At 42.0% G+C, this 25,335-nt stretch overlaps 1 protein-coding gene and 1 pseudogene across 1 annotated transcript in view; one reads left to right on the top strand and one right to left on the bottom strand.

Moving 5' to 3' along the window:
• Positions 1-206: 206 nt before the first annotated feature.
• LOC102541923 (uncharacterized) lies at positions 207-12,814 on the bottom strand (annotated as a pseudogene).
• ADSS2 (adenylosuccinate synthase 2) overlaps positions 12,693-25,335 on the top strand; it is a 30,085-nt gene continuing 17,442 nt past the window's right edge. The window contains exons 1-4 of the mRNA XM_006198809.2: positions 12,693-12,995; positions 21,840-21,942; positions 22,890-22,958; positions 24,855-24,905. Coding sequence (XP_006198871.2) covers positions 12,813-12,995; positions 21,840-21,942; positions 22,890-22,958; positions 24,855-24,905 — 406 coding nt within the window. The 5' untranslated portion in view covers positions 12,693-12,812. The remainder of the gene's footprint in view (positions 12,996-21,839; positions 21,943-22,889; positions 22,959-24,854; positions 24,906-25,335) is intronic.

Genomic DNA, 25,335 nt, shown 5'->3' with positions numbered 1-25,335 from the left:
CCAGGGTGAAGAACAGTTCTGTGGCAGTGTCCCAGTGTCCTAAAACCAGCAGGAAAGGGGAATTAGGAAATGCTGTGATGCAAAGTGGCCTAAACAAGAGGCATGCTGTTGAGGCTTTGGAGGAGCAGGATTCTCCCTCTGCATGTCAGCTGAGCAGGCTGATACTCATAGTTTCTGTTACTACAGGGAAGGCAGCAGCAGAACAGTTATACCAGGCTAAATGCCAGTTCTTGAGGGGAGCAGCTTTTATAGTGGGGTGTGGAGCTGATTCCCCTCTCCTTGCTTCTCATGGGAAACCCATTCCATGGCCACAGAGAACCTGGTCTTGTCATCCAGACAATGTAGCCAATTGGTCTGACTCCACAGTCTGCACAGACCAGCAACCTAATATTGTCCATGTCCTCGGTGAAGCCCACGTCCTGAAAGATGAAGATGTCAACCAGCCAGTGCTCCAGGGGGAGAGATGCTGCCATCAGCCAGAGCGGGCTTCTTTCTCATGGAGGGTCAGAAAAGCTGCAGTGGAAGAGAACATAAAGAATACAGAATCTGAACTTTCCCAGTCATGCTATCACCCTTGTTCTACTTACTCTTTACACAGCTCCCCACCAGTTTCTTGGAATGAGAACAATGTGAGGAACCCCATCATTAAGTTTCAGACTGGGATGCTTGGAGACTCCTACATTGCCTCTGGTCCAAGCCCCAAGCTAAAAAAGCCCCATCTTTTAGAGTCCTGGTTCTCCAACCCTGTGCCTTTATCAGGCATCAGGGTAAAGCCCTAAATTGGAAGAAGGCTGCAGCCAACTGGCCTGTGAGTCCATGTGGATTTCACCTCTACTGCCCTCTGTTGGCCATGAGGAGGGAGAATGCGTAAAGTGCTGGAATTGAGACAGACTTTCTGTCCCGGAATGCTGAGGCAGATACACTTTCAGCAGCTTTCACCAGAACCTCTAGAAGGCTTACCTTTCCTTAAGGTGGCTGGAGATAAGGGGGTACATAGGAACCACCGCATGAAGTCAAAGTGCCAGCGCCCAGGTCCTGAGCCCCAAATATCTGTCAGGGTGGTCTGCCCACATAGGACAGAAGGGCCAATCCTCCACTGGACATCCTCTGGCTGTAATCACTAGGGGGCAGAGGCCACCCTGCCCATCAACTTAGAAGGAGGACAAAGAATTTGGGAAAGTTGGAGAAGACCCATTTCCTGAGCAGAGTTCCACGTCATATAGTTCCACACCCCTTGCAAAACTAATTGTATTTGCAGGGCATTAGGGAAACAGTTGAATGAGACATACAAAACTGGGGAGAGAGACCAGGCTTTGCAGGGGCCAAGACCTCCCCCCCCCAGTATTCTTTACTCTCATCCTCTCCATCCGTTGACTCCTTGCCCGCTTTTTCATAATCCTTCTCTAGGGCGCTGGGACCTCCCAGGCCTCAGAGTACTCCTCTTCCTCCATGCCCTCACAAGTGCCTCTTTGGCATATATCAAGTCCAACTTGTGGCTGAGGCGAGGCGGAACCAGACCTCAGTAACGCTGAGCATCACCCCCTGTACTTTGGCCAGGTCCCCTCACAGTGGGGGGCTGTGAAGAAACAGCAAGTAGTGTGAATGCCTGGTTCTGTGTTCCCTGGAGGGAGCCTGTACAAGGAGTCCCATGACTGGGGAAGGGCCAGTCACCTGGCGTTCAATATTTGCCAGTCTATGAAGAACAAGTTCACCATCACAGGGAAACAATTTCGGAATGTGGGACATTCAAGACAAGGAGCCTAGTCTCTTCCAAGTCACAATAAAAAAAAAAAGGGTCAACTGCTTTATATTAAAATATGTAAGAGACAAATAAATACAATGCCTGGTTCTTGATTATATCCTGACTTTGAAAACTGACTAAAAACAATTTGTGGCTACTGGGAAAGTTTGAATATTGACGTGGTATTTTTATTTTGGAGAAGTATTATTAATTCTGTGAGGCACAAAAAACAGATGTTTGCTATATGATACTTATAAAGGAGTTTAAATGGGTAAGCAAGGCAAAAATAAAGGAAACATAGAATTAGATGTTGGATCTAGGTAATGGGTATGTGAGTGTTACCTGTAAGTCTCCCCACTTTCCTGTAGTTTAGAAATCAACAGTTTAAACAAAATATAGAACCTTGTGAAGATCTCCAACTGAATCTAAACTTAACCTAGTTTAAACACTGCTCTATTCAGACTGTATAAGTACATTTCATATTCAAATTTTTTTTTAAAGGTCAACTTCCTCTTAATGCCTCCAAGGGTAGAAAGTTTACCAGTAACTCCTGAAGGCAACCTGTTCTTCCTTTGAGTAGCTAAGCTTTCCTAAAATGCAGAGCCGAGAAACAGAGTCAGCCTCTCACATTTCCTGCTCCTTTGTTCTGAGCCGCAGGATAACTCTTTAATACTAGCAAGATTCTACTATCTTTATGACCAGAAGTCCCTACCTCCTCTCCATTGTGGTCACATACACAGCAGTGTAATAGGGCAGGAAAGCTGTGTATTTTCTAAATGTCACAACTGCTACCTTTATCTTTCTAGTCTCACCCTGGAACAAAACCCATAAAACTTTAAACTAGGTCATGTGTCTGGTACCCTCTGGGCATGTGAACTGATAAAAGGGTGGGGCACAAACGAATTACTCAAAACGAAGAGACAGAAGACCTTCGGCGACATAGACCTCCTGGTCCTTGTTTTGCCCTTTATCTGAACGGCAGGCCTTTCTGTGCTTCCCAAAACACTCCGTTCTGAGCAGGGGCCTTATTAAGTGGGCGTGTCCCTGGCTCCTGTGAACAAAGACAGCCCTGCCCCAGTCTGACTGGGAGGCCTAGGGAATGCCTATTTTCCAGGCTAAGAGACATGAAACACACTTTACCTTTTGTAAAGGCAAACTTTCAAGTAGAAATGACCCTGGAGTACAGGCCACAGGCCTGGGTTCTAGACAAGGTGAGCTCTTTTATGCTAAAGACAGCCTCGAAAGCTGCTATTTGCCTGATTCTCCCCATCCCTGGTGCATGTTTTCATGCCTGCAGCTTTGCAGGAATCTCCCCTCTCAGCAGGTATGCAGGACACACGCCGATCCCTCCTTTCCTCCCCAACTTGGCTTGAAACCACGTGGGACACCAGCCTGCAAACCAGATGGTGCGCCTGGTCTTGAGAGTGGCAGTGGCACCGTCACATCCTCGGGCACCACATCTCCATGGCAGAGCAGGCGGCAGGCCATGTATTTGCCACGGTGAGGGTCACACTCGACCATCTGACTGGCGCGTTTGAAGCAGGAGCTGGTGGTCTCTGACATGGAGAGCTGCTCGTGACAGGCCTTCTCAGCTGAGACAATGTGTGAGCAGGTCACTAGGGGGAAGGGGATTCAGGGGCAGGACATCAGATTGGTCTGGAGCGCTGCGAGGCCTGTCCACATTGAGGGCACTAGCAAAACGCAGGGCGCAGCAAAATGCAGAGGACAATCTGGCTGATGAGCCAGTTGAGGTTGGTGTAGGTAGGGCACTCGATGTCCAGGCGTGGTGTCATATCACGGATGGCCTCGTTGTCCTCCATGAAGGCACAGTCTGTGTGCTCCAGGGTGGTGTGAGTGGTCAGGATGGAGCTGTAAGTTTCCACAACTGCTTTTGATACTTGGGAGGCTGGGTAGATAGCAAACTCCAACTTGGATCTCTTGCCATAGTCAAGAGAAAGCCACTCTACCAGCAGGGGGTGAAGCCTAAGCCAGTGGCCCACTAAAAGCTCTGGAAGATCAGGAAACCCTCAGGCCTGGTACACTGGTCTGTCTGGGGTGGGAGAGAAACTGCTCACAATGCAGATGGCATATCAGCTCCCCCAGCCCTCTTCTACTGGCAGAACCCTTTTCTGTCTGGAAAGGTATTGTGACCTAACTACAGCCTTATTCACGTGTGTACTTAAAAAACCCAAAACTTTGAAGCATAACTTATACTTAAGTATACAGATGTTATTGAACGTACAATGAATAATTTGACAAATGTATAACGTATAGAACCTCCAAACTAGTCAAGATATAGAAATTTCCATCACTCCAGAAAGTTCTCTCATGCTTCACCTCTATAAAAGGTGAGAAGGAAATATCTCCAAGGGGCTTGGAGTCCTGGGGCACAGAGGACCCAGGAGGGCGGTGCTGTGTGTGTGAAGCGGCAGGGGTCTAAGAACAACAAGCCGAGCTGCTGAGGCAGCTTCCGCCCACCTGCTGGGGCCCTTGACGGATCAAAGTTCAAAGAACGCCTGGATCGGACAGTCAGGCCTGGCAAAGCGAGGACAACAGAGCAGAAAGCCTGAGGCCACAGACCAGTCCATGGAGCAGGTTCATCAGACTTCTAACCCCAGATCCACACCCAGGATGCACAGCTCCCTCCAGAGGAAGCCAGGTGGATGCACAGGCCAGAGGAACCATCAGCACCAGCCGCAGGCCTGGGGTTCCCCGTTTCTTCCTAAGGATGCACTGATCTCCTGCAGGCGCCAAGGCACCAGGTCTGCTCACTAGTTTTTGGATCCGCTCCAGCACCAGATCGAGGCTGTCCTTCCCCACAGTGTGGTGACCTTGGGCAGAGTTGCTGGCAGCATCTCCCCCCCAAGATATCAGCTGCTCCCGGTGGAAGAGCTGCCTGTACCTGCCAGTTCTTTCCCCATCCTGGGGGGAAGAAAGGTCTCCTCTCCCACGGGGACACAGGCACTAGGACCTTTGCGGCTGAGCTCCCCCAGGTAGGACTGAACAGAGGGGTACACAGCACTTCCAAGCCCACTTCGAAAGCCCAGTCCTACCTGGGCTGTGACGGGGAAGGTTAGGGGGTCCCTTTACCAGTCCCTTCCCTGGCATCATAGGCACTTCATTCTCTTTAGTGAAGAATCAGAGGGTGTTTAGGGGACTCTCACTTGACTTTTGATTGGGATAAGAACACAGACTAAAGCAAAAAACCCAGTCCACAGTTTAACATCTACACCAATGTCTTTAGAAAGACAGGGGAGGGGTGACATTTTCAGGAACAGGAAAGTGAGGAAACCCAGATGCAGAAAGGAGGAAGCACAGGAACCCCTGGGAGCCAACACAGCCAAGTTCACCCAGGTCCACATTCTATCAGGGAACCCGTTTCAGTTAAGGCTGAGAACATTCACCCAGTTCCGCAGGCAATGTTATCCCCAAGAACCTGAGGCTAAGGAAAGGGAGTTTAAAGTTTCTGCTTTTACACCCAGGCTTTTCTGCAGTTCCAGGGCTGACCCCTGACTCAAATATCTAGCAGTTTCTGGGCAGAGCTGTCTGATTAATCGCCCCCTCAGCACAGGAAGTCCCAGGAACCCCTGAAGACTAAGTCTAGACAAAAGCAACAGATTTCAGTGTTGTTCTCGTCAGGCAGTTGCCTGCATTCCAAGAGCTTTTCCCCTAAGCAGAGGTCCCAGCTGACTTTGGATGGCAAAAAATAGGGGCTGGGGACAGGGATCCCCCCCCCCAGGTGCCCAGTCACCTACGACAGAAGGGTCCAGGTCCACAAAGACAGCCTTGAGCATGTGCTTGCCAGCCCCTCTCTTACTAAAAGTGTTGAAGGAGTCATTGCGGCTCCCCAGGGCCTGCTCACTGGTGCCATAGGGCTGGATGTCATGCTAGGGTCATGTAGGGTTCCCAGCAGGCACTGCCCATTTGCTCCCCAGCCAGGTGCACGGGGACAGAGACACACTCATGCTGTTGGGAGAAGTGGAGCAGTGGTGTGGTGTGAGGAGGGAGGAGGGCCTGAAAAGCCTTCCCTGAGAGCATCCTTTATCCTTCCTCCCTGGAGGCTGAAGCCTAGCAGTGCATTACCTGGTCTGAGACCCAAAAGACTGGGTTCCTTTCCATGCCTTCTCCCACTTCATTTTCTCTTCATTTACTCAGGGTTTGAGAACAAAGGGGTCTAAGCCTAAATCTTCTAGAGAAATCCAATACCAAGTAGCCAAACCTCACTGCCTAGTGCCCTGTCTGCTGGCTGGGGTGATTCAGGAAGGCTCAGCCCCCTGCATGCCAAGACAGGGCCCTTTGGAGCTTCTAGCCCTGGACCCTGGGAGGAGTCCTCCACGTTTGGGTGTCCTCCACACCCTGAGAGGGCAGATAAGTTCAGGTCTGTGGGTAAATGGAAGCAGAGACTATCTAGAGGTCGAGCACTTTGAAAGCTTCCTTTTGGCAGGGAGAGGAATGTGCCCCTATTCTGTTCAATTTCTGGTAAATTAGGTTTATTCGTGTTTTTTTTTTTTTTTTTTTTTTTGGAGGAAGTACTGGGGATTGAACCCAGGACCTCATGCTTGCTAAGCATGCATTCTACCGCTTGAGCTATACTCTCCCCCAATATGCCCCTATTCTGGACACCGGTCCTGACCCCCAGCACATGCGTGTTAATCCAGATGAGAAAAGCTTAAGGGTCACAATGGAGGCAGAAGCCTTACCCCACCTGTCAACTGTCCTCACTGGGGTAATTCCTATGATGGAGAGAATTTCCTGGCTCTGCTCCTTCACCCAACCCAGTCTAGACCGTCCCAGATGCAGAGGGCGGTCTTCGAGGAGATGGGCAACCGTTTCACAGTTCAGCAGTTCAGTTAGGAACCATCTTTCAAGACAGTCTCAGAGCCTCTTCAAGGTTCAGCCAGAGGTGGGGATCCTGAGATTCCTGGGAGGCGCCCGGGCCTGTGTACACACCCTGAGTTCTCCGCTGAGGGACTTCGCGTCCTTGGGCACCCAGAGAGGAGACAGATGGGCAAAGGGCATCCCTCCCCGGGTCCCGGAGCTCACTGAACCCCTGCTCAGGTACGGACCAGAGGTCGTGCGCCTTTGACCTCCGGCCCGCGTCGGGCCGCCCAGGCTCCGAACCGGAGGGACCTGCGGGGGGTTCCCCGCCGTCCCGGGCGCGGCCGTCGCGCCGGCTGTGGCCTCCGGGGCAGGCGGCGCCGCGTCACGGTCCCGGGCGGGGAAACGCGCGGGTCTCGGCCTCCCGCCCCGCCGGCAGCGCCGGGGACCCTGCTGGCCCGCATACGCCTGTGGCCCGGAAGGCGCGGGGAAGAGCCGGGCTCCGAGGCCGGCCCGCCCGGCCTTTCTGCGCAGCCCACGGTCCCCGCGAACAGCCCAGACGCCCCGCGCAGCATCACCGCTGCCGGACTGCCGGCCTCCCCGGCGCCTCTCCCCGGGGTTCCTCCGACGGGTGGAGGCTGCACAGGGCCCGGGACCCCTCCTGGGACTGAGTCCCCGCGAGCCTCCAGCCTTGCCTCCCCGCCGGGCTCCCAGCGTGCCGGGGCCCCCGACGCGCTGCTCACCCGGCTGTCTGAGATGAAGTTTTGAGTTCTAAATACCTAAGCATAGCAAATCAGTCCATTTCCTAGTTTGGGAGGGTTAATTGATGTTTTTTATAAAGTGACTGGGCACCCCCCGATGACTACTCTTACTATTTGTGCAGCACAGTTCAGAGGAACCTAAGCTTCTGTCATCTCCTATTCTCACTTCCCAGTGGAAAAGTGACTGTACCCAGTTTATGCGGGTTAGGCTTGGAGACGAATTCCTGCCTTAGAAAACCTGCAGCTATAAATGACTTTCTGCTCAGAGAGTGCAGGACGACCTAAAGTTACGGTGTCGCTTGCCACTGCCCCCTGAATTCTTGCAGCTGGTTTTTTGTTTGCTTGCTTTTTTCCCCAACAAGACTCTAGCCACATCATTCAAAAATATCCTGAAATACTTTAAAACTTAATGCTCAGGTGGTTTAAGTCCAGGTTGCAGAGGTTAACTTCGAACTCTGGAAAGTGTTTTTTGGTCTCAACCCTTGGGTTTTATGAGGCTGCCAGCTCTAAAGTGGATGTCTTTGGTCAAAGGATAAGAAGTGAGTGTGTGGGTGAATATTTAAGTAAGTACTTTGAAAAAAACCCTTGCATATACAAAGCTGAGACATGGTTATTCACTGCCTGTCACTGCTCCAAACAAAACAGCTCAAATGTTGTGTTCTACTGAAGGTGGGCATATCAGTGGTTAAAAAGGGGCTACTTGGCCATAAACTCAAAAAAGTCAAACTCAACACCATCATCTCATCCTTGCCCAGCAAATTAGGCAGCTATCTCACCTGCTGGTAGAGTCTGCCAGTTGAAAACATCTTTCCATCCCTCTACTGAATGGAGTCCACTCTAACCAAGGGATTATAAATGCATTTGAAGCAGTGACATCCTTAGTATTATTTTGTTGAAATCACACAAACCCCCCTCACTTGATGTAAACATGCTTTTTTTACATCACACCAATTAAAATTAGTCCTTTTTCAAGATATTTGGATTTATTTCTATTATCTAAACTGTTTCCAAGTTTAGATTTTTATTTCTAACTTTTCCTTCTTTTCTCTACATCACCTGTCAACCTCAAAACTAAGACAGCCAGCTATTTTACCAGCAAAACGGGTTTATTTGGGAATAGCAGAAAATTGCAGTTCAGAACAGGTAAGCTATGGTGAATCATAGGCAAATAAGGAGAACAAAGGAGAGGGGTTTGCTTTTATTAGGTTTTAAGAAGAAGCTGGGGGGTGATTGTTTTGAACAAAAGTCCATTGGAGAAGAGCCAGTCAGGTTGCAGCAGTTTCTCATGGGCTGCAAGTGGTAGTTAGTGCATCGCTGTTGGGTCAAGGAGGGAATCTTCCTTCCTTTTTCTTAAAAGCAGGATATGAAGTTGCTCTGTGAAAAATGTCCTCCCTTATAGCTGAAGAAAAGTGACATTCTATCTTTTTTCTTGCTGCTGGCTCTGTAGGCTGCAATAAGTGGCACGCGTGACAGTTCCTTCTTCCTGGCTTCCTGACTCCACTTCTGATGAGGTTGCCTTCATTTTCACGTTTCCCTTTCTGATCATGAACTTTCCTCAAAAGCACTGCTGATCAAGAGTCAGGTTTTCTGCATTTTGTCCCTTGGTGCCAGGAAGGCGCTTTCCTGGTTCCCATGCCCATGTCATAGGGAAAGAGCAGACTGGAAACCACTGAGGCCACACTGGAGTAACAGGGAAGGGTGGGAGGGATAACTCCCAAGCATTTTCCATCTAAAGATCATAAACATTGCACTACGCTAGTATCACCCTATTGGGTATGTCGTTTTAACAAAGATTTAACAAGAAATTTAAAATGGACTATGCAAAGCAGAGTTAAAAGTAATATGACAAGTTATGTTTGTATGATGGTTCTAGACCAGAAGCCCAAACCTGAAGGTAGGTCAAAAGATGAGTGGTCATCAGGTGAAATTTGTTGTAACCAATGGGTTAGTTCCTCGATCTCGTCTAATTGGGGTTTTCTTCCTCCAGAGGCATTTAACCAAGAAGGTGGTATTTGCTATTGAAGAAAATGCCTTCTTGTTCAGCAACTAGCTAATCAAGGGCTATGAGAAATTGCAAAACTGCCTTAGCTAACAAGTCAAATGATGAATTGGCAAGCTCTCCTAATGTTAGAGACAGATTTCTGACCATGCATTCACTGGAATTTATTCTGATCCAGAGAAGAAAGGCTCTCCTTATGGAGGCAAACTCAGACTGAGGTAGGCCTCTTGAAGGTCTCTCTTAAGGAGGCTTAGTGGGGTGGAACAATGGGAGGCTTCCAACATCTTACCCTGTAGCTGATGTCAAGGGGATGCTAGGTGAAATTAGCAGTAGCACTTGGGAAAAGTGAAAACATTTTTTACGGAATGGATGAAAGAGTCACCATTGTTGTGTAATAGGTTGAAAATGCAGAAACGAGTATTGTCTTTCCAAGAAGAAGAGGGAAAGGATAAGTTAAGACGTAACAGCAGGAAAAGATATACAGGCCTGGTCCAGTCATTATGGGAAAGATGTCTCCTTCAGCTATTGTCTGTTTCAGGTCCTGGTCAATTTGATTCAGCACTTGTTATAGGACTGGATGCCGGGTGAGGTCCTCTTTAGCCATGACATGTCTACCCACGGCCCAAGCCTCTGAAGTCTGGCTGCATTTGGGCAGTGAGGAGGATCCTGGTGTAGTTCCTTCCAAGGAAATTTAAGGGCAGTCTTTGTTCTTATTGATTTCAAATCAGAAGGGTGGGAGAAAATCAGAAACATTAGTCTGGAGCTTTGTAGTCATATAGTTGAGGAAACTCCTAGGAGAGTTTAGGATCCAGTCCAGCTTACAGGTATATAACAAAACCCTGAAGAAAATTAACAGGGTAAGAATCTAATATCTACAAAGGTGCAAAAATAATATCTCTCCATAATTATCCCCCTTTTTAATAAAAAAAAAGTAAAATTAATTTGTTTGTATTAAATTCAACTTGATTATAGAAAGAATAGTGATTGAACAAATAAAGCTCTTTTTAAGACTTCTTTGCTGGAACCTTATAAGCAAGGTACTAGGTTTATTTTTTCCAAGCGGTTCTTTAGAATTGTCTGTTTATATCCGAGTCTATGTATCTCTCTCTCTCTCAAATATGACATTCTAGTCAAAGCCTTGGTAATGTAGTTGATATTTCCAATTGTATCCTGTTATAAGCAGAACATGTTCTCATTGAATTCACATAAATAACTAACTGCATTGTCAGGAAAAGAATACTTAAGAGTTTTCAAATTCTGGGGGAATCAGGTAGAAATAAAAAGATAAGAAATCATAAAAATTATAATCATCCTTATTTGTTCATTTAGTTCCCTACAATTCTTGTTGGTCTTGATCTTGGGTTAGCAGCTTTATGAATCAATAAATTTTCCATTAAAGTTTTAGAACTATTTACCCAGTTCAGTGTTATGATCTTAAAGTTATCAGAAATCTGCATTCTAGAGTACTTGTTAGGGTCTTTTCCATGAATCTCCTTGAAGATGAAGCATTTTTGTAGGAATATTTTTGCAAAACATTAGATCAAAACAATGACTGTGAATGACAAAAGACTTAAATGTCCATTATTAAAGATCCAGTAAGAATTCATTATAATGGAATTGACAAGGGAATTTGGTTATTTCTGTGACACACAACATTGTAAAAGCTAGAATTATGAATCATAATATATGAGGACATATCAGATTTCTAGGAATGTCATATAATTTCTGAAACATTTATAACATATATCTATACAGATACAACATAAAGAAGGCTTAGTGTTATTTTTATTTGACAGTGCTTCCCACATAATTTCCCAAATAAGCCTAATTAGTTTAATATTTCCCTTTTTATAAGGAGATAAAGTAGACCCTTTGAGATGCTCCAGGGGCTCTCCAGAAAAATCCCAAAGTTAGTTTAAGGTCAAAAAGACTTCATTTACAATTTGATTTTGGGGAAGTTTGTCAAAAATATCAAAAGTTTTGGACACGATTAAATTGGATCACAGATCATTATGAAATAATATTTAATTATTCATTTAGTTAAAGTGACAAAAAGATTTCAGGGGTTAGAGCATTGTTGCTGGGGCAGGGAGGGATCTGCCTTCCTTTTTTAAAAGCAGGTGATAAAGTTTCTATGTAAAAAACAATGTCCTTCCTTGTGCCAGAAGAAAAGCAATATTCTTGCCTTCCTTCTTGTTACACAGTCTGCTGGGATGGTACCTGCATGAGAGCTCCCACTTTGGGGCTCCCCAACTCCATTTAAAATGAGGTTTATCTAGTTTCATATTTTCCTTGGAATCTAGCGACAACTGAAATACTAAGAGGAGTGGAATATACAGAAAAGGACCTGGGCTCTGGATTCAGACCATCTAGGTACTAATTCAGTCCTCACTAGATGAAGTTAACTAACTTTCAAACCCTGTAAAGTAAGGATAAGATAGTATTACCTACCTCATATGGTTGTGGGAATTAAAAGTGTACTACTGTATACTATATGATATCGGTAATTCATTCCTCCTCTCTGAGCCTGTTACTGATATCAACGATTAGGTTTAGGACTCTACATGATCTCTAGATTTTCAGGCCCAGTGTCCTCTACATTAAGGTTTTGCTTTTTATTTTTCATTTTTATTAGGTAAAATAATTTGACTGCACATATACAATATATTGCATGTAAATGCATATATATATTACACATATTTAAAAAATTTACATATATGCACTGTTCATTGTGTCTAAGAAAGTTTAGAGCTTTAGCTTTTTAAACTTACAGTTATCAAAGGAATTAAGCTTAAGGCTTTCCTTTTGAGTTTGCCCTGTTTGATCCTTGTCCTTCTGTTCTCACTTCCAAACCTTTACTTTCCAGTTTTAAAACTATAATAAGTTCCAATTTCACCCCTTTTGTATTTTGAAATTCCACCCTTTGTATGTGCACACATTATCTCATCCTCTAACAAAAACAAGTTAAAAAATAATTTAAAGATGATCACTTTCAGAGACAAACGTGCAGACAGCAGCCACCAAATCACCGGAATTCGTCGCTTCAGCCAGAGCGCTGCCGGGAGTTGTAGTCCGACGCACCGGCACGCACCTCCGCGCCTCTCCAGTTTGAAAAGCTGGAGGAAGGGCGGATGGGCGGGGCGTTGAGGCAGAAGCGCGCTCGAAGCCCCGCCCCCGCCCCTTTCCGCTCATCTGGTTCGCACTGGAGGGGCGCCCGGCCGCGGAAGGGGCGTGGCCTTTTCCTGGGGCGGTGCTGCAGAAGCCGGCGTGCGCGGGGCGGTCCTGGCATCCCGACTGAGAGGGCAGCAGGAGCGCGGGGCGGGCCTGGCAGGAGGGTGGCGACCCGGCGGGCGGGGCGGGGCGGGGCGGGGCGGGGGCGGGCTGGATCTGGCTGCTTCTTCCTCCGCATGTGGCTGGCGGACGCAGAGCAGTTTGGTTCGCGCACTCACGGCCGCCCGCGTCCCCTTCGGGCTCTCCTAGCGCCTCTGGAGCCATGGCGTTCGCCGAGACCAACCCGGCGGCATCCTCCTTGCCCAACGGCGACTGCGGCCGCCCCAGGGCGCGGCCCGGAGGGAACCGGGTGACGGTGGTGCTCGGCGCGCAGTGGGGCGACGAAGGCAAGGGGAAGGTGGTGGATCTGCTGGCGCAGGACGCCGACATCGTGTGCCGCTGCCAGGTGAGGCGGCCGCGCTTTGACGGGAAGCCGGCCCGCGAGCTCGGGCCCAGAACTCGCATCCACCGTCCAAAATAAGGTGTCACCTTGAGGGTCTCTCCTCTTGTTTTGAGCCACGGCGACGTGGAGAAATGGCGGGAGGTCGAAGACCCGTGACCTGGGGTCCTGGGTTGAGGGCTCGGGTAGCTCTGGAGGAAAATGCGGGTTGACATGAAGTCATCGAGATGCGCGATGCCTGGGGAATTGCATTTTTCCGTCTGGGGACCAGTGCCCAACCCCAGGTCTAGGGCCGGAGTGGAGGTGGGATACGGTCCGAGTTTGAGGAGCTACCGCTCGAGGCCTGTTCTGGACTCCGGGCGGAGACCCTGCGCGGCCGCAGAACCCTCCCCATCATCACCCACCCGCCCAGGGAGACCGAGTGGGCCGAAACGCCCTGAGATCCAGACTCACCGCTCCCCCACCTGCAGGCACCGAGTGTGCAGAGCTTAACCTCTTCTGGTCCACTTTGTTGGCATGAGAACCCACCTCGGGGCTTTGGACTGTTTAATGGCTCCGGTTTTTCACTCCGTACTCAGAAAACGGAGGGGAGATTATGTTTACCTGTTGGTCCCAGAGGAAGGAATCCCAGCTCTTTGACGAGTGAGGCAAGTAAATACATGGATGTCAAATCTGATATCTAGAAATACTTACATTGTTATACACTCACATCTAGAGTGAACTTTCAGGAAATGGAATGGTAATATACTTTCTACTGGGAGGCACGTGGTTTTCAGTGTAAGCCTTTTTCCTATTTGTCGTTTGCTTTGAAGCAGCCTACAGGGTAGGCCTCTGTAAAGGCTCTTAGATAACTATTAGCAATTTGAAAATTCGAAATAGTTGAGCAATAACCACTTTCAAAACAAATTGTAATGTAATATTTGAAGTTAACTGCTGTCTGTTTAGGTTGCAAAAACGTTTCTTCTTCCTGAACATACATGGCAATATGATGATGCTGTGTATGTTCTAACAAGTTAGTAGGCCCACTTGATTGGAAGTTTTTTTTACCTAAAATTGAATACCACTTGAACATGCAGAAATAAGGTAATCATAGTAACATCAAACATTAAATGCAAACACCTGGTGTTTTTTTGTGCAGAAATTCACCCTGCCTGTTCCTTTCCTTGGTTAAGATAGCTGTTGCACCAACTTCCTTTTAGTATTAGCGTTAGCACCACCACCACCTCTACCTCGCTTCTAGGCTGTAATTCCTCCACCTTTCTGGCAGCACACATACTTAATAACATCCCTAAAGGGGTTGTCTTTGAATTACTGCCTCACATTGCCTTAGGAGCTGGGGTGCTCCAGAAGGCTGGCCTTCACCTTCCTTTTGTCTTAAAATCAGGTCTGGCCATGCTGTGGGGAAAGAAGTATAAGGATACCTAACTTTTTCTGGGTAGGAGGGGAGGGACCTGAGGCCTGTCTGTCTCCTTCACTGTCATTTCTGAGGTCTTCCTTACGTGGAAATAGTAGTACTGGGGTTGAGCTACATTATGGGTTGTAAGGTTTTGGGAGTGTAACCATTATAGCATTTATTCTAAAAGATCCTCAATTTTAATATCGCTCTGAAAAGTAGTAGAATTAGTTTGTTGATTGGAGGTGTTACTGTATTACTAGAGAAGTACTCCTGAAGGAGGTCATGGACCACTCTGATGCCCTTGGGAAACCTAGAGAGAAGTGATTGAGAAAGAGCCTCGTTTGGCTTTAAAATGTTAGCTGAAGATAGAGGAGAAACATGTGAGCAGACTTGTTAGGCAGACTACTCACCTGTAAACTATTGACTTACTACCTTCCTTATACAATTTAAAAATCTGTATATTCTCCTAGTGTCTTTTAATAGTTCATCACTCAAAGGATTCTTACGTCTTGTTAGTGCAAGTAGATAAGTAATGAGTATATTTAAGCCTATCTCTTGTGATTCATCTTGGTAACTTTGTTATTTGTACTAGTGAGCTGATACCTATTTAGTTAAGTTCTCCTGGCTTATAAAATTGAAGGTTATGAAATGTTGAAATTCTTAAAGAGTATGGAGAGCTGGGAAAGGTCATTTTTAGGAAAGACATTTTGAGCTTGAATTGCCTTGTTTGATGATTCAAGTTTTGTGCATTATTGAAAATAATATGTATTTTGCTAGAGTTTTATATGTATGTGTATATGTATTTGTCACATTCATTTCATAAAATCAAATATTATACAGTGTTTCTCCAGAAGAGGTATATACATAATGTATTTCTATTTTCAACAATGGAATCATAAAATAAAGAATTTTTTTCCAGTAAAAATACAATTTAAAAACAACCTGACATTGCATTTAACTATATATTTTAATATATAAAATGCCCTTTTGGAGAGAACGGATGCAAAACTAGTGGCGTTTTCATCATCATAGCACTTAAGGCCTATATTTCAGACTCAGGATTTACAGGGAGTTATTTATAACTTGTTACGTACTCTCGATCCTTAGATAAGTGTGTAGGACGTGCATGAAAGAATGACTTAATTTTAAATCGATATATCTTTTAAGAGAAGGAGAAGAATAATTATGTATAGGACCAATTCCAGACATAGTTCTTTCATTCAGCAATCACATAATGAGTATCTGCAGGGGACCACTTAGCCCTAGAGTTAAAAGCTGAAAAAGGCAGGGCTTCTGCCCACAAGGAACTTACCATCTAGTGGACAGCTGTTACTTAAACAAGTATTGCCAGAGCTGGGATGGAGAAGGGTAATAGTACAGGTTTTTCAAAGGGTTAAAGCATGAGAATAGGAAGACCCCTTTCGGGCAGCACAAAAGTAGTTTTGTTAGGATGCCTGTTACCAGTTTCCCCCCGTAAATTCTCTCAAAGTAAACTGTTATACTTTATTTACTTTATTTTGCTGAATAGAAACTACAAAGATTTTATTACTGCAGTTTATACTGGGCCTTAAGTAATTAGGACTTAATTTATTGTTCCTGGAGAGAGTAAAGCTTGGTAGTCGTGGTTACAGTGACCGGCAAGAAGTTCCCTGTGATCAGGGATAGCCAGTACATTATTCCCTTTCTTTGTGTTTCCCCCTCAGGGTTTTAAAGTTAATACAAAAGGAAAATTTAACTAAAATTAATTATAATGGGAAAGTGTATCCTGTCACTTGCTAAATATAAAAGTAATGACAAAAATGTTAATTTGTAGCTAGATGCTGGTATCTGCTGAAGGCTCTGAAACCAGCTATTAGTAGGTGATAAAAGAAATGTAAAAGACATACCAAGGAGGGAGGGTATAGCTCAAGTGGTAGCGCACATGCTTAGCATGCACAAGGTCCTGGGTTCAATCCCCAATACCTCCTCCAAAAAGATAAACAAACTTTATTACCTCCCCCTATACCAAAAAATAAAGTAATTAAATAATACAATAATAAGTAAATAAAATATTAAAAAAAAAGAAACGTAAAAGACATACCATCAGCACACTTTCTCCTTGAAATAATCAGAAAGGTTGAAAGATAATTGAAAAGAGAATAATTTCAGTGTTATTTAATGCCTTGACCTTATACAGCTAAAATTGTTTTCTAAACCACTTCCCATAATTTTGAAGATGGTGGAGAATTAGCATTTAAGGTAAGTCATTCTTCCAGCTTTATAATGATTGCTGTTTCTGTGTCTCCTGACTATCAGGGTTGCTTTTTATGCATAGCATTTCCCAAGTGCGTGCATGAGTGTATATACCAGTGTGTGGTGGAGTTGGTTAAATCTTGCTTTCTTGGATTACTGTGCTTTCCCTGCTAGAGTATACATTTTCTCAAAAAGAGGACTTGCTCTTTTTTTGTTTTTTTCCACAGCACCTAGTACTATGTGAGGCAGAGAGGAAGTAAATATTCAAAAATTATTTATTGGGTGACCTGGATCACCCTTAGAAATTTTTTGAAATTAGTAGCTTAGCCCTTTCCTGTATATTATTTTTAATATACTCCTGGACAGTTTAATTGTCTGTTGGCACGAGTTTAACATGGAATCCCCAGCATTCCTTGGATTAACATTTGTACTTAATATTTTTAACTAATATTTTTTACATTGTACCATTATGTTCAAAGACTTCCCTAGTTTTTATTTTAAGTCTTATCTCTTGTATCTGTGAGAAAATAGATAAGTGATATTTGTATCTTTTTGTGTGTATTTCCTCAGCATATTCCGGTTGAATGCCATGTGATTCTAGTAAGTACTTTTTCTCTGCTGAAGGCACATAGATCTCAAAGTTTGGTCATTGAGGATGTCCCAAGTTGTTCACAAGTTGTTCACTATTTAAACCTATTGGATTTATATTTATTTATATATATATATATATACACACACACACACACACACACACATATATACACACATACACACACACATACATACACACACACACACATATATATAATAGCATCGTCTCTATTTCTGAGACATAAAATTTTAAAGTATAAGAGATCATCTTAGTATCTGGTCAATATTCTGTTTCTTTAATTTTGGTGGGAATGGGTGGGTTACTTGGGTGTTTTCACGTTTCTCTAGGAAAAACTATTGCCTAGAACAAATCTAGAGTGAACTGGTAAAGTGATATGTACTTAATAGCTTATTTACTGTAACTGGATACAAATCTAGTTATATTATCTTTCAGGCATTAGGTCAGATTTTGACACCAAAGGTTAACGTGAATGACCTACATACCAATAAGTGAAGATTGGTGACTGTTAGAATACTTTTGTCAGTGGAAAAAGGGACATTGAGGTATTCAGTATGGTCTGGAGAAAGCAATTAAAAAGAACAGTAAATAGAGGAAAATTCCCATGGCTACTATGGCTCCAAGGTGGAATGGTTCTTTATATTGAACAACTTTTAATTATATTTAATTCAGTATAATAAAACTCCTCTTTAAAAATAGGAGGTCCCATGAAATTTTAAAAAAGGGATCTTTGTCTCAAGCTTTTAAAAAACCCTCTTAAAGGAAGGATTTATTCATGAGAGAAAAGTTTTTTGACTTGAAATCTGCAGTTCAACTTCAGTGTATTTTAAAGAAAATATCTCCATAAATGTAATGATTAGATGAATTTGTATTAAGCATTTACAAAGATCTGCATAACATTATTGGTTTATGCAGTTTTTAGTTGCATGTCTGATCCTCCCATCTATGACCCTGGTCATCTCTGAGCCTTGTTAGTAAGTGTGTATATTACATTTTGGTACCTAGACTCTACAGCTTCTTAATTAGGAGCCTGAAATGCCCCAAGGCAATGTTCCTTTCCATTTCATTGTGAGAAGCTGTTTTTTTTTTTAACATTTTTTATTGATTTATAATCATTTTACAATGTTGTGTCAAATTCCAGTGTTCAGCACAATTTTTCAGTCATTCATGGACATATATACACTCATTGTCACATTTTTTTCTCTGTGATTTATCATAATAGAGAAGCTGTTTTATAATGGTAATTTAAGGTATAAAAGATAAAGTACCTGAGCTTTTTGTCATTTGTGTGACATTTGTCTGTGTATGAGACTGGAAGGTAACCATAGTAGTGTAAGGTAAAGAGGCTATCTTAAGCCTTTAAAAGGTAACTGAGCAGTGCACTTGGATGTGTTTGCTAAAAAGAAATTCAGATACCCTGTATATGTTTTCTCTTCCCATCTAATGTGTCTGGTAACTGTTGAATAGTTTAATTTGATCAACTTACTGCTGCTAACTTCGAAATTGTAAACTAATTGCAATTATATGAATATTTTTATAAAAGAATAGTCATCCTTGTTTAAAATTATTTTATTGCTGTAGATTGAAAAGTGTTATAGTTTTGGCAAATAGTGAAATGTTTCATCTGGAAAGGGACACAGGCCTTACAGTCTTTACCGAGAAACAGCACAGGTAATAGGCATAGACTCAAAAGCTTGTTAGGTTTCTAAGAAGCTTGAAGGCTAGACAAGAAATGGGAGCCCTTTTTTTGGTTGCTGAAGTAGTTCAGAGGCATTCCTGCTCTCTGCTATAATCCATAGTGCTTTCTCTGACTTCTTGATTGATGTTCATTTTGAGCTCTATGATTACAGAATAGTGTATTCAGAGCAAAAAGGACAAAGAGAAAACATAGGCCCGACTAAGTGGACTGAGAAATGCCTCTGGGCTATGTGCATGAAGCTCTTAGATCTCAACACTGTTGCTAGAAAAGAGACAGCATTGGTTCAGGTCTGTAACACTGTCAAGGGGCAGTTGACTGCCTTCATCTCCTCTCTTACAGTGGGAACTCAGTTAGGAGAGTGATTTTGGGAAGAAGACCTAATACCAAGCTAAGTGAAGAGTCAGGAGTTACTTTTGCAGACTAATGCCATTTCATTCCCTTCTAAACTTTTAAAAATCTCCCCTTTGAAGCTTCTTAATTAGAAATTTATACCTATCAACATTTTCTGACTCAGACTTTTTTCTTAACATTTTTTTATTAAGTGATAGTCATTTTACGCCGTTGTGTCAAATTCCAGTGTAGAGCACAATTTTGCAGTTATACATGAACATGTATATATTCATTGTCACATTTTTTTCCTCTGTGAGCTACCATAAGATCTTGTATATATTTCCCTGTGCTATACAGTATAATCTTGTTTATCTGTTGTACATTTTGAAATCCCAGTCTGTCCCTTCCCACCCCCTGCCCCCTTGGCAACCACAAGTTTGTATTCTATGTCTATGAGTCTGTTTCTGTTTTTGGTTTTTTTTTTAGATTCCACATATGAGCGATCTCCTATGGTATTTTTCTTTCTCTTTCTGGCTAACTTCACTTTGAATGACATCTCCAGGAACATCCCATGTTGCTGCGAATGGCATTATGTTGTCGGTTTTTATGGCTGAATAGTATTCCATTGTATAAACATACCACTTCTTCTTTATTCAGTCATCCGTTGATGGACATTTAGGCTGTTTCCATGTCTTGGCTATTGTAAATAGTGCTGCTATGAACATTGGTGTGCAGGTGTCATCCTGAAGTAGGGTTCCTTTTGGATATAAGCCCAGGAGTGAAATTCCTGGGTCATACGGTAAGTCTATTCCTAGTCTTTTGAGGAATCTCCCTACTGTTTTTCATAGTGGCTGCACCAAACTGCATTCCCACCAGCGGTGTAGGAGGGTTCCCCTTTCTCCACAGCCTCTCCAGCACTTGTCATTTGTGGATTTTTGGATGATGGCCATTCTGACTGGTGTGAGGTGATACCTCATTGTAGTTTTGATTTGCATTTCTCTGATAATTAGTGATATTGAGCATTTTTTCATGTGCTTATTGATCATTTGTATGTCTTCCTTGGAGAATTGCTTGTTCAGGTCTTTTGCCCATCTTTGGATTGGGTTGTTTGGTTGTTTCTTATTAAGTCGTATGAGCTGCTTATATATTCTGGAGATCAAGCCTTTGTCAGTTTCATTTGCAAAGATTTTCTCCCATTCCGTAGGTTTTCTTCTTGTTTTACTTATGGTTTCCTTTGCTGTGCAGAAGCTTGTAAGTTTCATTAGGTCCCATTTGTTTATTCTTGCTTTTATTTCTTCTAGGAGAAAATTTTTGAGATGTATGTCAGATAATGTTTTGCCTGTATTTTCCTCTAGGAGGTTTATTGTGTCTTGTCTTACGTTTAAGTCTTTGATCCATTTTGAGTTGATTTTTGTGTATGGTGTAAGGGTGTGTTGTAGCTTCATTGTTTTACATGCTGCTGTCCAGTTTTCCAAACACCATTTGCTGAAGAGACTGTCTTTATTCCATTGTATATTCTTGCCTCCTTTGTTGAAGATCGTTGACCAAAAGTTTGTGGGTTCACTTCTGGGCTCTCTATTCTGTTCCATTGGTCTATATGTCTGTTTTTGTACCAATACCATGCTGTCTTGATGACTGTAGCTCTATAATATTGTCTGAAGTCTGGGAGAGTTATTCCTCCAGCCTCTTTCTTTCTCTTCAGTAATGCTTTGGCAATTCTTGGTCTTTGATGGCTCCATATAAATTTTATTATGATTTGTTCTAGTTCTGTGAAATATGTCCTGGGTAATTGGATAGGGATTGCATTAAATCTGTAGATTGCCTTGGGCAGTGTGACCATTTTAACAATATTGATTCTTCCAATCCAAGAACATGGAATATCTTTCCATTTTTTAAAGTCTTCTTTAATTTCCCTCATCAATGGTTTATAGGTTTCTGTGTATATTTTTTTCACTTCCTTGGTTAGGTTTATTCCTAGGTATTTTATTACTTTGGGTGCTATTTTAAAGGGGATTGTTTCTTTACTTTCTTTTTCTGATGATTCATTGTTAGTGTAAAGAAATGCCACTGATTTTTGAACGTTAATCTTGTAACCTGCTACCTTGCTGAATTCTTTGATCAGCTCTTGTAATTTTTGTGTGGACTTTTTAGGGTTTTCTATATATAGTAACAAGTCATCTGCATATAGTGACACTTTCACCTCTTCTTTTCCAATTTGGATCCCTTTTATTTCTCTCTCTTGTCTGATTGCTGTGGCTAGGACTTCCAAGACTATGTTGAATAGGAGTGGTGATAGTGGGCATTTGTCTTGTCCCAGGTTTTAGTGGGAAGCTTTTGAGTTTTTCACTGTTGAGTACTATGCTGGCTGTAGGTATCCTGTCAGGAATAACCACTCTAAGTGTGCAATGGTGGGGAAGGAGAGAGGATAGAAAATCATTGTAAAGCCGCTAAAGAATAAGTATTCATGGCAAACACTTAAGTTGTATTGACATTTTAGCAAGAGATCACTAATCCACCTTGGAAGAAGATATGTTATTTGTCGTATTGATTGTCAGGGTCATTTCTCCCTATCTTGCATTCCAGGGAGGGAATAATGCCGGCCATACAGTTGTTGTAGATTCTGTGGAATATGATTTTCATCTTTTGCCCAGTGGAATAATTAATCCAAATGTTACTGCATTCATTGGTAAGTATATAAACTGAACTTAGGGATTTTTTCCTGCCAAATGATAATAGTGTTCATTTCTCATTATCTAAACTGATTTAATCTCTTACTAATCAAATGATTCATTGATTGCTTATTAATCTTGACAGTGGTACCTTCTGGAATATACCTAACTGGCTGTTTTACAACCCTTTCAGATCTTTTAGCACTAATACTTTTGGGAATGATTACTTTGCATTTATTTCTGATCATTGACAATCTTAATTCTATAATGAAATGTTAGATCATCAAATCAATTTTCTAAACACTGACACATGGTAAAAAAGTCTGTTTCATGGATTGATTCTGGACATATGATGCAATTTGTTATTTTTTATTTTAGTCTTTATTTTATTTTATTTTATTTTTTTTGGTGGAGAGGGGAGGTAATCAGGTTTATTTAAGTTTTAGTGGCGATACTGAGGATTGAACCCAGTACTTCATGCATGCTAGACATGTGCTCTATCAGTGAGCTATACCCTCCCCACCTTGTCTTTTATTTTTAAAAGATGCTAATCACAACCCAATAAAATGGTTTTATGACCACTAATATAAGTTGGGATTCCCCAATTTGAAGGACATTGATTTAGAATATACAATAATCTGGTTCAATTTGCCTAAAACTATATAACTAGTTACTTTCAAAATAACAGTTTCACAGAAATTTAAAATTACAGTGTTTTATATTCTATGTATTATGTTCTATTATGTATTTACATTATACTGCTGTTTAAAATTTGAAATCATTTCTGTGGTAACTTCTTGATAAATCAAAATGTCCTATTAATCAAAGTACCTCACTCTTCTACTATTCTAGATAAAGGTATTTTGTAAATGTCTTTATTTAAATATCATTATGTATGTCTGTATTATAAATATACAAGTTTAAGTTTGGAATTTATTTTATAATTTTAATTTTTTTTTTTCAGGAAATGGTGTGGTAATTCATCTACCTGGATTGTTTGAGGAAGCAGAGAAAAATGTTCAAAAAGGAAAAGGTATGAAAGAATGAGTCTACTTTGTCTGGTAACCAGTTATTTTTCTGTTAAGTTTTATTGGGATCTCGTTCCAGACAAATGTAACATTTTTGTCTTCTGCTTTAAAATTGCAGGTTATTGTAGGACAATATTTTTAATGTCAGTTACTAAATTTTATTCATCAGTATTTTAATGAAAAGGTAAACATAACAGGGTCATTGTGTAAGTCTTGAATTTTTACACATTGGTCATCTGCAAACTTTAGGTGGCTGGAGTTACTATTTATTTGGTGGCAAAACTCTGGAAAATTCACGAGTTTATTTTGTCATTTGTGCTCAAGTTAGCATCCCCTTCTGCCTGAACCAAAAGTTAGTTCGAGGCAGTCAGGAAGCCAGTGAAGCCTACTGTGTGTACTGTTAGTCTCGTTTCCTAGAGGATCTGGGACTCCCTTGGTTGCTATATTTCAGGGGTAAAAGAGAATTGTGTAGGTCCCTGCCTCCAAATGAAAGAAATGCTCCTTCTATGCAGTGTATCCACATCCATCTTAAAAAAAAAAAAAAGCCTTCATTTCCTGCCTTTTCTAATCTCTTTTGCATATTTGGAAGTCTGTTTGCATTCAATTTGGGTACCTTGCTAGGGTTTGAGGGGAATGTGGCAGTGCAAATAATACACAATTGAGGAAAATCATTAGTGTGAGTTTCCCCTTAGCTCATATTTAAAAGTACTTAAGTTCTGTTATATTGTTAATTTTATTTTCCAGGTTTAAAAGTAGCAGTCCATCCTCAAGTGTTCTAACAACTGAATCTGACTTCACAGAATCTTGTCTGCTGCCATCTCTGCTGTCCTTCCTTCATTTTTACCTGTGTGTTGCTTGTATCTGCTTTTTAAATTGGTCAGCTTGAGGCTCCCATGCTGCTCTCTGCTGTCCTTCATCCCCTTTGCAGTTTTTGCCCTACTGTTTTTCCTTCTGGCCTGTCTAACTCAGCTGAATTCACTTTACTGAGTTTCTTTGTAATATTTTCTTTACAATATTCCCTAAACTAACTTTAGAGTATGTATATGTTTGCATGTCAAAAACAGCTATAGAGCGGGAGGCTTAATATTCCAGTTTATCTTTTAGCACTTTACCAGGAAAGTTCTCCTTTTTAATCTATAAGGAATAACTTTTAAAGCAAATCTTTGGATATTATCAAAATTAACAACTAATTTTTAATATCTGAATATTAGTTTTGAAAATATGGCTTGGTGGCTTATACTTAGAATGCATATAACCTACTAAGGTACTATCTTTAAAGAAAAAGATTTAGATTGATTTATCTATTCATTCAACATTTTTTTTGAACATTTATTGGATGACAGGGCCCATGCGATGAAAACTCATGGCCCCTGTTCTCAGGCATTTACACTTATATGGGGAGCTACATATGTTTTGTTATAATTCATTGTGATAAGTATAGTATTTGATACTACTTTGGAGGAATTAATGAGAACATTATCTTAGTTTAGTCACTTTTTATAATTGTCTTTTGTGAAAGGGTGCCATTCCCAAATCAATTCCCTTTTCTTGAAATTCTCCCTTTGCGTGGCACCTCACCCCTCACCACCTATTGTCTCCATCAGAATGATGTTTCCTACCAATTGCATTTTGAATTTCTTAGAAGTGTTTTACGTGGTTATGGCTGGTTTAAGTTTTGGCTTTTTAGAGCAAAACATTTAGAAAGAGAATTTGTGAATGAGTTTGTATAAAGAGTGACAGGTGAAAATTCTTGTTAAACATATTTCCTGTGCAAGGAAAAGATACTGAAATGATTACTTCAGTGAAAAAAATTTTAAACTGTATTTCTAAAGAAATTAAGATTTAAAAATTATTATACAAAATATCCAATTTAATGTATCTTTTTTTCCCTTTTTGTCTAGGTCTGGAAGGCTGGGAAAAAAGGCTTATCATTTCTGACAGAGCTCATATTGGTAAGGGGGACATAATGTATTTATTTATAACCATCTTTTTATTAGAAACTTATCATGTGAAAGCATTTGGTAGCCAATTTTGTCTTTAATTTTAGTGAAAGCTAAGTAGGATGGATTGTAGTAATTGGGTTCAAATACATGAAATCTTATTTTTTTCTTCTGATTTTGATAAGGGCTAGGTTAAAATTTCCTGACTTCTGAAGAAATAATTAGCTAATCAAATGAATAAACAGTATTTCACAAGACATCTCTACTACTATTAAAAAATAAAGCTATATTGAAATACAGAGAGCATTTACTTGCACATATTAATTGTCCTGTAAAAGTAAATCTACCATCTGACAAAGCTATAGAGTGACTCTTTGTACCTAAACTGTGATAGCGCTGCTTTTTAAGTGATGCGGAATTTACTCAGACCAGCCTTCTCCTC

The sequence above is a fragment of the Vicugna pacos genome, chromosome 23 (assembly GCF_048564905.1).
Source record: "Vicugna pacos chromosome 23, VicPac4, whole genome shotgun sequence".
In the NCBI taxonomy this organism is placed as follows: Eukaryota; Metazoa; Chordata; class Mammalia; order Artiodactyla; family Camelidae; genus Vicugna; species Vicugna pacos.
Note: the sequence above shows the minus strand (reverse complement) of the source record. Positions and strands in the feature narration are given on the sequence as shown.